General features: G+C 48.0%; 1 protein-coding gene across 50 annotated transcripts in view; it reads right to left on the minus strand.

The window, feature by feature from the left end:
* LOC127584370 (calcium/calmodulin-dependent protein kinase type II subunit beta) overlaps positions 1-14,656 on the minus strand; it is a 254,845-nt gene that overhangs the window by 34,108 nt on the left and 206,081 nt on the right. For 22 of the 50 annotated variants that reach the window (XM_052041093.1, XM_052041108.1, XM_052041096.1 and 19 more), the window contains 3 exons: positions 11,062-11,130; positions 9,498-9,542; positions 7,483-7,531 (listed from right to left, as the gene is read on the minus strand). In XM_052041093.1, coding sequence (XP_051897053.1) covers positions 7,483-7,531; positions 9,498-9,542; positions 11,062-11,130 — 163 coding nt within the window. The remainder of the gene's footprint in view (positions 1-7,482; positions 7,532-9,497; positions 9,543-11,061; positions 11,131-14,656) is intronic. The other 28 variants (XM_052041114.1, XM_052041113.1, XM_052041126.1 and 25 more) reach the window with 3 other exon arrangements.

Raw genomic sequence — 14,656 nt, forward strand, 5'->3', positions numbered from 1 at the left:
TCACCAACTGCAGCGTGCTAACTGACCCAAGCGAGGAAGTCTTCAAGGAAAAGCTGGAGGATGGGCCAGGGAGGAGGGTGTGACCACCTGCTCCATGAGTGCAATGCGAGGACCTGCCCAAGTTGTGACCATTCAAGTCAGAACATCACCCACATATTGACCTCCTGTTCTGAGAGATCCGTTTCTGGAGGAATCACCACCATTCACACTGCCTCACCTGAAGCCAGTGAATGGAGCACCTATCCAATATCAATCCATGCAACATGAATAATAAGAAGAATTATTTTCGATGAATGTTGAGACAGGCCCTCATTGTTCATCATGGAATCCAAACAGCCATCTATTCCAAACATTTATTGCTGTTTAAATCTAATATTCGTTGTAAATTTACACCAGGTTGATATCCCCATTATCCAGTAATGTTCTGGATTTGCTTTAACGTACCCATCTCAAGGTGGCTCTCCTCGTTTGTAGAATATGCAGCGTTCCCTCAAAGCTCACCCACACAGCACCTGAGGTCAGGCCTGTACTGAGGGAAAGCCCCTCCTGAGGGTAAGCATGGTTTTTTTTTGAGTGAGGTACACTGAATTAAGCTGCTTGTACAGTGCAAAGCACCAGTATAATCTCTACACAGTTCTACACAACAGTTCTGGTTACAGATCTAAAACTCTGACACTTTTGCACTTTTATTCCCTGGCCCCCTTTTTAATTCTTCTGCTGATAATCCAACTCTGCTCACTGTACACTCCCACCACAACTATTCCCCCATGGGATGCTTCACATTCAGTGAAGTTGCATTTTAGCTGGGGCTTTCATTATCCAGTTTGAATTTTTTTTTCCAAAACCACTTACTACAGCTCCTGTTTTCGCTGTTTGTTCGATGTCACCAACCGGTCTGGCCAACACTTTTCAACACCTAATGTGTCAAATGTAAATTAGAATTCAGAGTACAGGTCCCAGCACTAACTTGTTCCTTCAAGGGAAGCTCGGATGAGGACCTCCCAACAAAGCTGGTTCACCCCCAAGACTTCTGACGCATTTTCTTTGTCTCTCCACGGGTTCAGTGCCCTATTGTACCTAGCAAGGGTACAAAACGTATAGGAAAGGTTTGGAAGGATATGGGCCTAACGCAGGCAAATGGGACTAGCTCAGGTAGGCATCTTGGCTAGCATGGATGAGTTGGGCCAAAGGGCCTGTTTCTGTGCTGTATAACTCTATGACCCTAACAGGATATGGACTTGTGGTTGGTGGACTTCACTGAGGTGAAATAGACTGGGGGCAGTTGAATCACCCAGTCTTGGTTCCTACACAATACAGCACAAGATTTTCCTGCTTTGTTGGTGAATCAAACTCTAACGTGGTCCTGCCCTATTGTAGGTCTGACAACAGTTTACTGTTCTCTTGCTTGGTTACATTTCCACAGCTTGAGTTACCTTCCCCAGGCATCCACAGCACAAACCTGGACAGAAACTCTTTGCAGATATCTGGATTGGGATGAACCTGTGCTACTCCACATAAACTCGGCAGTTCTGATGAAAGGTCGCTGACCTGAAGCGTTAACTCTGTCTCCCTCTCTACAGATGTTACCTGACCTGCTGAGTATTTCCAGAAGTGTAATTTAATTCCCAGCATCCTGGCTTAGTCTCCATTCACCACCCTAAACTTTCAGTCCCTGCTCCCCAACAGTGTCTGCAGTGTACACCATCTACAAAACACACTGCAGTCGCTCTCCCAGGACACTCCGAAAGCACCTCTGCAATCCACACCCTCCACTACCAGGAGGCGAGGACAGCAGATGCAGGAGAACACCATCCCCTGCAGGTTCCCCTCCAAGTCGCACGCCATCCTGACTTTATCCCCAGTCCTTCTCCACCACAGGGTCGAAATCCTGGAACTCCCTCTCCAAGGGCACTGTAGGGACTGGTTCAGGCAGCAGCTCACAAGGGCAGCTAGGGATGGGAAATCCTTAGGGACTCCCCCCCCTCCCCCCCGCCAGGCATAGATCCCAAAGCTGAACTTATTTAGTTTTTAATAATCCGCAGTGTTTTGCTTTCACACCAGAGGTCTGGGTGTGACAGGACACTGATTATTCAGCAGCAGGAAGACTGGCTGTCATCCAGTCCCAACCTCTGAAGCCGACGGCAATAAAGCTGCCAGTTCGCTCTGGTAAATGCATCTCACACCCACTATCACCAAGTAGAACCCTTGGAGAGAAAAGCAGTTGCAGGTTGCCAAACATCAAAAGCATGAGCTCAGGCCCTCGAAAGGATTACAATGACCGTGGAAAAAAGGAAATCAGAATGCTTTGCAGCACTGAGCTGGGCCAGGTTATTCAAAGTTGCAGAGCACATGCCCAGCAGCTTCCTGTCTTGGTTTTCAGACATGAGGAAACTTTTCAGTCAATTGTTTTTTTTAAATCATCCACTGACACTGGGTTTAAAACGAAGGCGGCATTTTTAGAGCAAGAAAGCAATCGAATTCCCGTTACTCCCGGCAACAATGCAGTTTACAATCAATCAAAGGCTCAGTGAGCAGAAACGACTGTCGACTTTACACCCGTGCACAGACTGTGCAATTTGCAGAATCTAGAAATGAAAATAAAAAAAATTACAGGTGCTGGAAATATTAAGTAAAACAGAAAATGCAGGAAACATGCACAGGTCAGGCAGCATCTGTGGAGCAAGAAGCAGTGTTTGCATGTCAGGTCTGAGTTAGAATTGGGAGAAAGTTACCATCAAACTGACTCTAACTTATTTCACACCTCCCCAGTGCTGGTGAAGGGTCTGCACCCTGAAGCATTAACAGTGTTTCTCTTTCCACAGGTGCTGCCTGACTTTGAGTGTTTCTTGCATTTCCTGTTTTTAGCGTGGAATCTAGAACCTCACAGGGAGCAAGGAGGGAGAATGGGTACAAGCCCCACCTGTGTTCACACTTCTGTTGAAAAGAAAACTCAATTCAACTTCTGTGTTTACTTCCACTTTAATCAGCAGGTGAGTGTCTCCACCAATAGCTATGCTAACGTGTCAGATTCAAACTTCAAATGTGTTCACTTCTGCTTGTGGACTGTCTGGTATTCCAACGTACAACGTCCTTGATGACAGTGCACAAACACACAATGCCACCTACACTTGCCTCAGAGGCTGAACGTGGATCAGTGCAGCCAGTTGGGGTGGAACCAAGAACAGAGGCAGATGGGGGACTGAAGACAGCAAGTGCCAGGATACAGAGCCAGTCTGGTTAATGGTGGTGCAAATCCAAACACAGGCCAGTGTTGGTGAGACACCCTGGTGCAGCAGCTTGGCTCTGCAGAGGCAGTTGGAAGGCTGCAGGCTCACCCAGAAGCAGCTGGGTCAGGGCATCTGATAAAGGCACCTCGCACCTACCATCATTACTTCCATCTGGATCTATCATCACCTATGTCCGACCTCTAGCACTGGCTAACCAGGGGCCCACACTGAGACTGCAATGCACGGTCCGGCCCATGTTAGGAAGTACACTGAGTGCACATGCTGGTGGATGCATGCATGTGGGTGCCCATTGCTTGCACGCACTGTGGTATCCAATAAATGTCAGGCTGATACGGGTCCACCTCACAAGGCAAAAGAAGATAGAAGCAGGCGTAGGCCATTCAGCCCTTTCAACCTGCTCTGTCATTCAACATGATGGTGGCTGATGATCCAAACTCAGTCCCGCTTTCCAGCTTCCTCATACCCCTCGATGTCTCGAGCCCCAGCGACCAGACCTAACGTTTGAGGAAGAAACAGTGAGGAATTTGCTTAAAGTGGAACGGGCGTGGAACCATATCTGATGTGGCAGAGGGCGATGTTGCTAAGGTTGAGGACGAGGCACTTTGCGGGAGCACTTGCAGTAGATTTCCTACCCACTGTCAGTACCCTCATATAAAGAACTTGTTCTAACCACTGCTCCCTGGGACTGCAAGCACTGACAAAGGTTAACATTGCTGAGTGCATCTTGGTGCCGAATGGCTTTTGCACATCAGACACAGTTCAGACTGCACTCACAATTTCAGCAAGCTCTTCATTGTACCTCTCTCAAAAATCAGCAAGAACAAAGTGTGTAATTTGAGGTTGGAGACCCTACTGACCCACCTCAGCCTGATGGTTAAACTGGGAGCCCTACACAACCCAACCACAGTGTGCAACAGAGGTGCGACACAGGTATAGGAACTGCAGTGAGACCACCTCAATCTTGCTGCAAAATAACCTCAAGCTCTGACCAACTGGTGCAAGTGTATCAGGCAGCCAGCTAGATGGTCTCTGGGCAGCCAATGCAACACCGTAACCTAGAGCTACACAAACTGCAGATAAAAATTCAGTGGGCAGATAAGAAACAACAAAGACTGTTCTTTAATCTTTGGGTTAATGGTATTTGCAATGCACTAGATCATTTTCCTGGTGGTTTAGATGTTAATGGAGCCCATTCATTGATCAGTAATATTTACTCCTAACCTTAACAAAGAGCCAACTCTTCACTGGGTATGATTATTTTTAGACGACCATAAACATAGGTCAACCAGGGAAATGCAATGTCTATAATTTCACCAAGCCAGATCATTGGATCAGCTGCTTCATTCAGACTTGAAGGCGAGGATAAAGGGAGCCCTTTCACGGACTGATGGGCCGAATGGCTCCTTGTGTGTTGTAACCATTGCGTGGTCACAGCGAGACCACGGCTGAGATAAGGACCCGTTAGACGCAGACAAACAGGAGACAGCTAGTCATCCCCTCATGCCTGAGTTATAGTTGATGAACATCGCGCCACCATTACACTGGTGTGTTCCGAATCCCACCATGTCCTTCCTTCCCCACTGGGTTACACCTTTCGCCATCCCAGGTCCGACAAGCCATTGCATTCCCTTCCTTCAGGCCCTCTGCCTCCCATCTGATGACAGCCATTCCTTCCCTTCACCAGTGCAGTACAGTAACTGGATTCCATGCTCAGCATTTCCCTCCAACCTTACAAAACTGTGATCCGGTAATGGTTACAGCACAGAAGGGGGCCATTCAGCCCACCAATTCCATGAAAGGACTCCCCTTTACCTCACCTTCGTCCATTAGCCTCCCCATCATTTGTAGCTTTTACCATCTTGTGGTCGCACCACCCAACTTGTGGCTCCATGTTCTCTCCCGTTCACCTCTCCCACTTCTCTCCTCCCCTGACACCTCACAGCGAGGGCAAGAGGTACATCTTCATCTCATCCCGAGCTACTGACAGGATCCCAAACCCTCAAGACGAGGAGGTGATTTACTTGCTTCAGCCTCTCACCCTGCACCACCCTGCCTCTCTGGGTCACGGGGACCAGGTGCAGATCTAATGTCTGGGCAACTCTGTTTGGTCTCCACACGAGACGCTGACCTCTCTGTCCCAGCTCATCAATCCAATCCTCTCTCACGTTTGCACAAATCTGGCCGTCTGCACCAGACCTCGGGGGCGTCCAAACACGAGCACCACAGCTGTGTTCGAACCACTCTGCAGCTCTTTGAACACAAGACAGATGTTAACGTCACACCTTGATCACAGCGTCCATGTTCTCTTTGGCAGAGAGGGCTACAGTTCAGGGACAGTGGGACGAGGGGACGGGGGTGATGGGTGGGGGAGAGGAGGGGGACGGGGTGATGGGTGGGGGAGAGGAGGGGGACGGGGTGATGGGTGGGGGAGAGGAGGGGGATGGGGGTGATGGCTGGGGGAGAGGAGGGGGATGGGGGTGATGGCTGGGGGAGAGGAGGGGGACGGGGGTGATGGGTGGGGGAGAGAAGGGGGACGGGGGTGATGGGTGGGGGAGAGAGGGGGGACGGGGTGATGGGTGGGGGAGGAGGAGGAGGAGGACGGTGGGGGAGAGAAGGAGGGGGATGGGGAGGGGGAAGAGAGGGGGATGAGGGGAGGGGGATGAGGGGAGGGGGTGGGGGAGAGAAGGAGGGGGATGGGGAGGGGGAAGAGAGGGGGATGAGGGGAGGGGGATGAGGGGAGGGGGTGGGGGAGAGGGGGACAAGGGGAAGGGAGGGGAGGAGGAGAAGGGAGATGGGGAGAGGGGAGGAGGAAGAGGGGGAGGGAGAAGGGGAGAGTGGGAGGAGGTGGGGAGGGGGAAGGGAGGAAGGAGGGGGGAGTGGGAGGGGGTGAGGGAGAGGAGGAAGGGGAGCAGGAGAGTGGGAGGAGGAGAGTAGGGGGGTTAGTGGGAGGGGTGTGCTGGGATTTCCAGGAGGAGGCGGCAGTCAAGGGCAGCTCAGGCACTGGATTAAAACCCACTCTGACCCGACCCAATTCCTCTCCTCCTTACCTGACACACTGCTCCCCGGCTGTGACGTGAAGCACGTCCTCCTGTCCTGGGGGCTGAGGTGGACCTTCGTGGCCTAATCCCAAACTAACCCCAACGCTTGGTCAGAGCGAGCGCCTGACCCAGCCTGAAGCCCACAACCTCTACTTGGCCCCCTGGAAGTAGCAGCCAACCCTCTCCTACCCTGCCATCCACACTAGCCAGGGAGAGTGATTCCCTGTGTCATGCCCTCAGGTACAGGACAGCCGAACCAAGCTCACATTGGCGAGTTTTTCCCATATCCATTCCAAATTCTCTCTATCCCAACCCTTGGAGCCGTTCACTCTCTCACTGACCATCCAACAGCCTCCCTACTCCCTTTATGAGTCATTCTATTGTTTGCTCCCATTTTCCTTTCCAATCCCTTGCTCATTTTTACTCCGTTTTAAATGCCGGTAATTTGTGATTCCTTCTACGCCTCCTCCAGAATCGGTAACTCTTTCTCCTCAGATGCTGCCAGACCTGCAGAGTGTTTCCATTTTAGAACATAGAACAGTACAGCACAGAACAGGCCCTTCGGCCCACAATGTTGTGCCGACATAGCTATTCCCTCCTACCTACAGAATGCCCATATCCCTCTATATTCCTCTCATTCATGTGCCCGTCCAAGCCCCTCTTAAAAGCCCCCAATGGATTTGCCTCCACCACCCTATCAGGCAACGCACCCAGGCATCCACCACTCTCTCAGTAAAAAAAAAAGTACCCCTCACGTCTGTTCTGAACCTACCCCCTCTCACCTTAAACACATGCTCTCTGGTATTGGATCGCTCAATGATGGGGAAAAAAAAATTGCTTGTCAAAAGATATTGCCTGTGCTTTAGTTTCACATCTCCAGTGGCTGCGACACTCTGCTGACAGCTCCTGTTAACCACTGACACAGTTCAACCAGCCCCAAGTAATGGGAGCTACCTGAGGAGACAGCTTGGCTCCCCGTCTCCCCCCAGCCCCTTGTGTACCTGTAGAACCAGCAATCTCAGGTGAAACAGAAACCCTGCCCTTCAATGAGGTTCCTTCAGCCCAAGTCTTCCATTGAGTTGTCCAAGTAAACACCACAAGGACAAAGGCTTCACTTAAACCGTGTAACCTTGTTCTAAAATCACTGCGATCTTGCCATGGCACGTTCTAAAATCCACCATTAGTGCATTGCTTACCTTTAACATCTTCGTCTTCGATTGTTGTGTTACTGCTGTCTGAAGACTCCTGCAGACAAAACAGAGAAGGTGTCACTCACAACCCTCCACGCACTCACCACTTGGGCATGGCATTAACGGTACAATACTGAACTCAGCGCAGAAAAAAGGAAAGAAAAGCCGTGATTTAAAAATGACAAAGCTTAAGAACTGAGCGAACAGGGTAAGAGAAAGCATGAAGATGAGCAGAGAAGAAAAAGGGAACCAGTTTCTAGAGTATAAACCATGCATTTTTTTTCTAACACAGATATAGGTATCGATCGAGCAGTATCTGTGGGGGCAAAGGATTTGTCGACATTTCGGGTCCCGACCCGAAACATCGACAATCCCCTTCCCTCCACAGGTGCTGCTCGACTCACTGAGTTCCTCCAGCAGTTTATTTTTTGCTCCAGATTCCAGCATCTACAGTCTGTGTCTCTATAGCTACTGATATTTTAGTTACTAGTCCTTCTATGAAAAACAGAGATCATCAGTGAATTTAAGGCCAGCAAACAAGTCACTTGACTTGAGAGCGAAAAGGTCAACAGAATCCAAGTGCTTGTTCACACAGCCAGTGTGTCACTGGTATCAGGCAGTGATTGTTTAATGGAAGTTGAGCCCCAGCTTCTCTGAAGATCCCACTGCTGAAAGGCGTTGGAAGCACCAGTGTTGAAAGAGCTGAAGTCTGACAAGTGTGATCCTCACCCCTTCTAGTTCCTCTTATTACGTAGCCTTCCTGATAAGAGAACTGGGGCCATTAGGGTTTGAAGAATATTACTGTTACCCTCCTTGTGAAGGGATTGAGAGAAGGGATACTCCAGTGATGTAAATATTAGCAAATTACCTGACTTACTTGATGAGCATTTAACCTATCGTTGTTTTAAATTAGGGAATATTCTGCAAAAGACTGAACCTACATCTGTTCCCTCAACAGACTCTCGCTGGCACATTAGTATACCTCTGACTCAGTTGAGTAGAGCTGGGCAAGGAAATGACTCACTTTCTTGAAAACAGCGCTTCAGTTGATCTCCCACTGATGGGCTCATCCAGAAACAAAAGGTCACACTGACCTGCTAGGCAATGGGATTCAGAGTGATGCAGTCCTTGCTGTCAGTTAGAAATGAAATTGTGTTTCAAAAGCTGCTGCCTGGTTGTTCTGGTGATGGAGCAGACAGGATGGAAGGGACCATGTTTCCAAAACTTCCCTGGCACAGAGCCGTCTAGTTACAGGTCATTTCGTAAGCTGTCCCTTACATCCAGGAAAGTTTCTGTTTGGAAGTTGGAACAGAGCTCACAATTGCACCCCATGTGATGAATTAATGATCTGTTCACCCACCTTCAGTCTCTCCCCTAACCCTTCAGAAGTAAGCTTTACCACAACAGGGAGAATGAAATGATTTTCAGGTGGCCAGAATTATAGCTTTACACATACAGTGAGACATCGAGGTACCCTCAGCTGACTGCAGGCAGGGTAAGTCTTACTGGACGTGAAGCAAATGGGGACCTTTATTCCACAAGTGAGAGCCAACATAAAACTGTTCACTTTTTACAAAATTACAGCAGAAGGCAAGAACTTCATCCTCTTATAGAGCCTTTGTTGCTTTTCAATCCAAGGTCACACTGGCTTTCTCTTCACCTTGCTACAGGACAAAAATGATAACATATCTGACAGAAGACTAAAGCCTTCTTGACAGTCATGCTGTAGTTCCCAACCACAGGGTGAGTTGTGAGTATAGGCCAAAGACACCATAACATCTGACACATAATCAAGGGGACACTGACCAACAGAGAGACAAGAAAGTGGAAACTCTCCTTCACCAGAAGGCCGACAAAAATGCTGAACTCTGATCTTCAGTCCCCCTCAGCGGCTGCCAAGAGGGTGACCCTCAAACATTTATTTTACAGACACTGCAGTCAGAACCTAGCTCGTATACAGGGACATTTCCCACAACAGAAAGCGACAAATTGGGAAAGACTACACCACAGACAGATGGTACCTTTATCCCATCCACAGGGTTATGGATGACAGTAGTTTGTGGCTCCTAAAGAGAGTGAAAGTAGATATAGAAAAGGAAATTTTAGTGAGGAGAAAGAGGGTTTCAAACCAAAACAAGAAAAAAGACAGAAAGTCAGAAAACAAAGGTCATAAACAGAGAGAGGTTAAAAAAAAATCCTTTCTACTAGGGAAATTATACCAAAAATGAACAGTCCTGAGTGGCAAGAAATGGATCAAGGATGGAAGAATCACAAATGAGGCCTTGAATGGAAAGACTCTGCTAACGTGGCCTGGTAATGAACTACAGAATGATGGTGCAGCGCTCTCTCTCTCTCTCTCTCTTTCTGTCTCATCTGGGAGTTCCTCTAACTTTGATTCCCAGAATGAAACCAGGTTTTAAATAATGTCCATTGTTCACATCTGACAGAAGGCCAGTGATGGGGAGGAAATCACCCCTCAGAACGCTAGTGGAAGGAAAATGGGTGATGTTAATTGACCAAAAATAACCAACACGTTTGCTGTTACTTAGTGCTCAGTGAGTTGCAGTTCTACGTACTTAATGTTCTCCCATGTTAAAGCAGAACTTGGCTTCAGTAATTGCTTCAAACAGCACACAATTAGCAATTTTACACAACTCCACAGAGTTTTGTTTTACCCAAGAACATAGACTGTGAATTACAACAGTTGATGGCGTGGGCCCATGCTGATGGAACTTCTTGAGATTGGTCCAGTTATGTCCATTCACTGAGCTGCACTTCATTCCCAGTTAACACCGGAAAGACTCTAGTGAGAGAGACTCAGCTTTCTCACTTTGTTTTGCTCTTCCTGCTTCCTCTCACACCCCCTCCACTAACCTCGCAGGGAGAATGGGGAGGAGGTCAGCTGAAATGCCCGTCCTTCCTGCATCAAAGCTAACCACAAGGATGGGCACAGCAAAATACCACCACTGGCAGTTTTAATGACTAGCCCCCAACCCTCCAGAAAGATTAATAATGAGGTGAAATAGCCAAGATATATTTTTTTAAACATTTATTTAAAACCTTCAGTCCTGATGAGAACTGTCACTGAGCACCTCGTTACTAACACACCACTCACAAACTGCCGAATCACATCAAGTCAATAGCAAAGAGAAAAGTCAGTACAAGAAACAACAAGACAGACTGAAACAGGACGTACTTGTGAAACATGGCTTTCAGCTAGTCCTCAAGAGTGGGGCCAGGTCCACAGTGATGTTTAACGGCTTGTTCAATTCAGAAAGACGGACAGATAATCACTTAGAGCACTCATTGTTACATATTCTGTTAGGGGAGCAGCGGGTGAGAAACCCAGCCAAGCTTTACGAGCTTCACTATGCAAGTCAAGCCATTGATTAAATGGAAACTATGATTCGCATTTGTCAAGGTGGACTAAGTCCTTCTCCCTCTGGCTGCTTGAAGAAGGAAAACCTTCTGAACTCAACATCTGGCAGAACAGGAAGCCCTCAAAGAAGGATTTCAATGACAGATCCAGCCATGGTTCACCAGTACCTGTGAAAGAAGATGGTATAAGAAGAAGAGAGGCAATACCAGTGCAGGGCAGGGAATGTTTCCTTTGGGACTGGTTACTACGTTGTTTTTGGTGCTGTTTGTCTGAGGCTGCGCAGAAAACAACAGAGGGTTTAGATTTATTTCATGTCCAGTTTTTGTCGCTAGCTCCACACGGGACAGAGATCAGGTTGAGCTGGTAGACATTGAACTGTCTGTGGTGCAGAGCCTGTCCCAGCATCTGGGAGATGTAACCAATGCCAGCCTCGGCTATTTGGACAGGACTTGCACTGCTACTTATGACGAGGCATGTAAGTGCAAGTTCAATGAGAAAGGTCACAATTTCTATGGAGATGGAAACCAATCATTGATTTGTCATAATTCTGTGTAGGTTTATGTTCCTCCTGAAAGAGGATTTGGCGATAACATTATGGCATCACATTAGATATTGTTACTGTGGGACATGTCCAGCCACGGGCTGTAAGAACTGCACTTCACTGCAAGCTGTTCATAGCTCTGTGAGCACAGTCCAAGCAGGGCACAGCAGACAGTTCAATATCTCGAGAAAAGCAGAAGAATTACAAACATCAAAGTCAGCAGCACCCTTTCCAATACTGTTCCTCCAATGCTCACTGACGCAGGTGACCAGTGGCTGTAGCCAGCTCAGACTGACTGTGTCCCAACCAACAATCAGTAATTTCATAGAACCATCCAGTGCACTGTGTTGGATAAGTTTACATGAACAATAAGAGTACTCTTGTCCTTTCCCTACCCAGAGAGACACTAATATATAACAAAATATAAAAACTTGTTTTGGTCATATCAAAAAACAAAGATCTGCTGCCACCCAGAAGATCACAGAAGAGGTATTTTAAATATGACAAACTCTCGATGCTTTGATTCATTTTTCACAACATGTGGTCACTTAGTTCCTACAGTTCAGACCCTGGGACCATGTATCGGTGTCTTTTACTTAAATATGATCCACTGATGGTAAATATACCAATGATCAAAAGAGCTTCATTATTCACATTCAACCAGAAACCTGCTGCCCATGGATATCCTTGCTGCGTTAACTGGGGTGGTGACCTGTCAAATGTAAAATGGTCTCCAGATTATCGAGGGAAAAAAATCAGCAACAAGCTACTGACCTTTTCTTTCTCAACTGAGTTGCACACACCAGGCACAAACATGGCTTTTAACATCTGATTCATTCAGGTGGGTCCTTTTCCCTCAGGTCCTGCGCCAGGCTTTTCGCCAGCAACCGTCACTGCAGCAGTGAGAGGTGACCTGAACTCGGCAAAGAGCAAATCCAGCAGGAACGTCAGTCCCCAACACAACTGGCTGGCAGATGGATACACACTTAATCCGGACATGAAATGCACATTCAGGTCTGGCTCAGCTTTTTGTTCCTCTTGTTATTGAGGACAGACAGCTCACAGATTTTGTAAATTGTTCGATTAAAGATTACTTGCTTGGACTTTGCATCTGCCTTGGGTCTACTTCCAATTACATCCAACAAACCGGTACAGAGAGGGCCCATGGGAACCTGTCCACTCTACCGCTGCCAAGTGGTCACCCGGTGCGGTCTCTGGAATGAACCCAGTTTGTATCCAGGAGTCAAGGCTTCCTTGATTACACAACAGGAAATTAAATACTACTTTAAACTTTGATTTTTAAATAGGTAGCCGTTCACAAACTACTCAAATTTTAACTCTACTTTTAGTCTATCAAAATCCAGGAAGGAACTTATGAAATAGAAGCAGGAGTGAGCATTTGGCCCCTCAGGTCCACCCTGCTGTTCGATGGGATCATGCCCGATCTTTAATATCAGCAACACTTTCCAAATGGTTCCTTCAATGTCTAATAATTTTAAATTTTAAATCAGAGGGCACGGGTACCTGCTTCCTGCACTCCAACTGGGTAACAAAGTGTGAATGCACATGGTGTGAGTCAAGCTAGGATCCATTGGTACCCCCGGATCACGACCAATCAGAACAGAGTGCTGATTTGATGTCAGCACGGTCACCTTGGAGCTGCTGCCTTCTCAAACATTCATGGCTGAGTATACTGCCCCCCTAGCGCCAGTTAAACGGAAACAGTATCTGTTTATAGGTTAGAGGCAAGCAGCAATTCAAGGCAACACTCACCACCACCTTCTCATGGGCAGATAGGGCAAAAACACTGGCCTTGCCAGCAACACCCAGATGAATATGAAAGTTGCTGATAGATCGCTGCTATGATTATGCAGGCACTTATTGTTTTGTGAGATTGATTTAAGTTGTAGAAGTCTAAAGGAAATGGTGCGTTAAACGATTGAGGGTTCCTTGCTGAATTCCACAAGCCAGCAGCTCCTTGATGTGGTGCACTGGTTTGGTAGACCCTGGAAAACCACACAGGAGTGGGAGGCCAAGGATCGGGCCCGGAGAAGTGGTCAAGCAGCTGTTAGGTGGGGGAGGAAGGGGAAGGGCAGAGGACTCTCAGCACTGAGGGAGTGCAGCCAGCAAATCTTGGTGTGAGAATCAACGTACAAAGTATCTGTGCTTCATTACGGACTTCCTCGTGGAAATTTACCACCTACTGCAGCCATAGCTTCAATCTCAGAGCAGGGCAAGGACCACATTGCCAGGGTTGTCACAGCGACCATGACCAATAGCTGTAAGTATCCAGCTCCTTCCAGCTGCATCTGGAGTTACTTACAACACCCGGTATGCATAGAAAGCATCCTACCTGGATGATTCACGGCTCGGTACGGCAACTGCTTTGCCCAGGACCGCAAGAAACTGCAGAGAGCTGTGGACACAGCCCAGCGCATCATGGAAACCAGCCTCCCCTCCATGGACTCTGTTTATACCTCTCGCTGCCTTGGTGAAGCAGCCAGCATAATCAAAGACCCCACCCACCCGGTCATTCTCTCTTTTCCCCTCTCCCATCAGGTAGAAGATACAGGAGCCTGAGGGCACGTACCACCAGGCTCAAGGACAGCTTCTACCCTACTATGATAAGACTATTGAACGGTTCCCTTATACAATGAAATGGACTCTGACCTCATGATCTACCTTGTTGTGGCCTTGCACCTTATTGCACTGCACTTTCTCTGTAGCTGTGACACTTTACTCTGTACTGTTATTGTTTTACCTGTACTACCTCAATGCGCTCTGTACTAACTCAATTGTAACTGCACTGTGTAATGAATTGACCTGTATGATCGGTATGCAAGACAAGTTTTTCACTGCACCTCGGTACAAGTGACAATAATAAACCCAATACCAGGCAAGGGAGCTGGGGCAAATTACACATTTTCATCCCTCTTCGCAGAGGCTGCTCACAGTGTCGCTTGGACTGCAGACTCCTCCATGACACAGGGGTGCCATTGACTACACACACAAACAGACTCCACTGGCCACTGACAAGGACTGCACTCCTTCATCACACAGCTGGTGTGTGACTTGGCAGTGCATTCAGGTTGGTGCCTGTCTTACAGCAGCAGCCCTGACACCTGCCAGGGTGCTGTGCCACGACAACTGGGTAAGGAAGACTGGCTTGTTGGTGGCACGTCTGATGACGGAGTGTGGGATCCATGGGCACTGAACCAACAATGGAAGCCACCGAATGTTTCCACTGTCTGGACTACTCC

This window comes from Pristis pectinata, chromosome 29 (assembly GCF_009764475.1).
Source record: "Pristis pectinata isolate sPriPec2 chromosome 29, sPriPec2.1.pri, whole genome shotgun sequence".
NCBI classification, from domain to species: Eukaryota; Metazoa; Chordata; class Chondrichthyes; order Rhinopristiformes; family Pristidae; genus Pristis; species Pristis pectinata.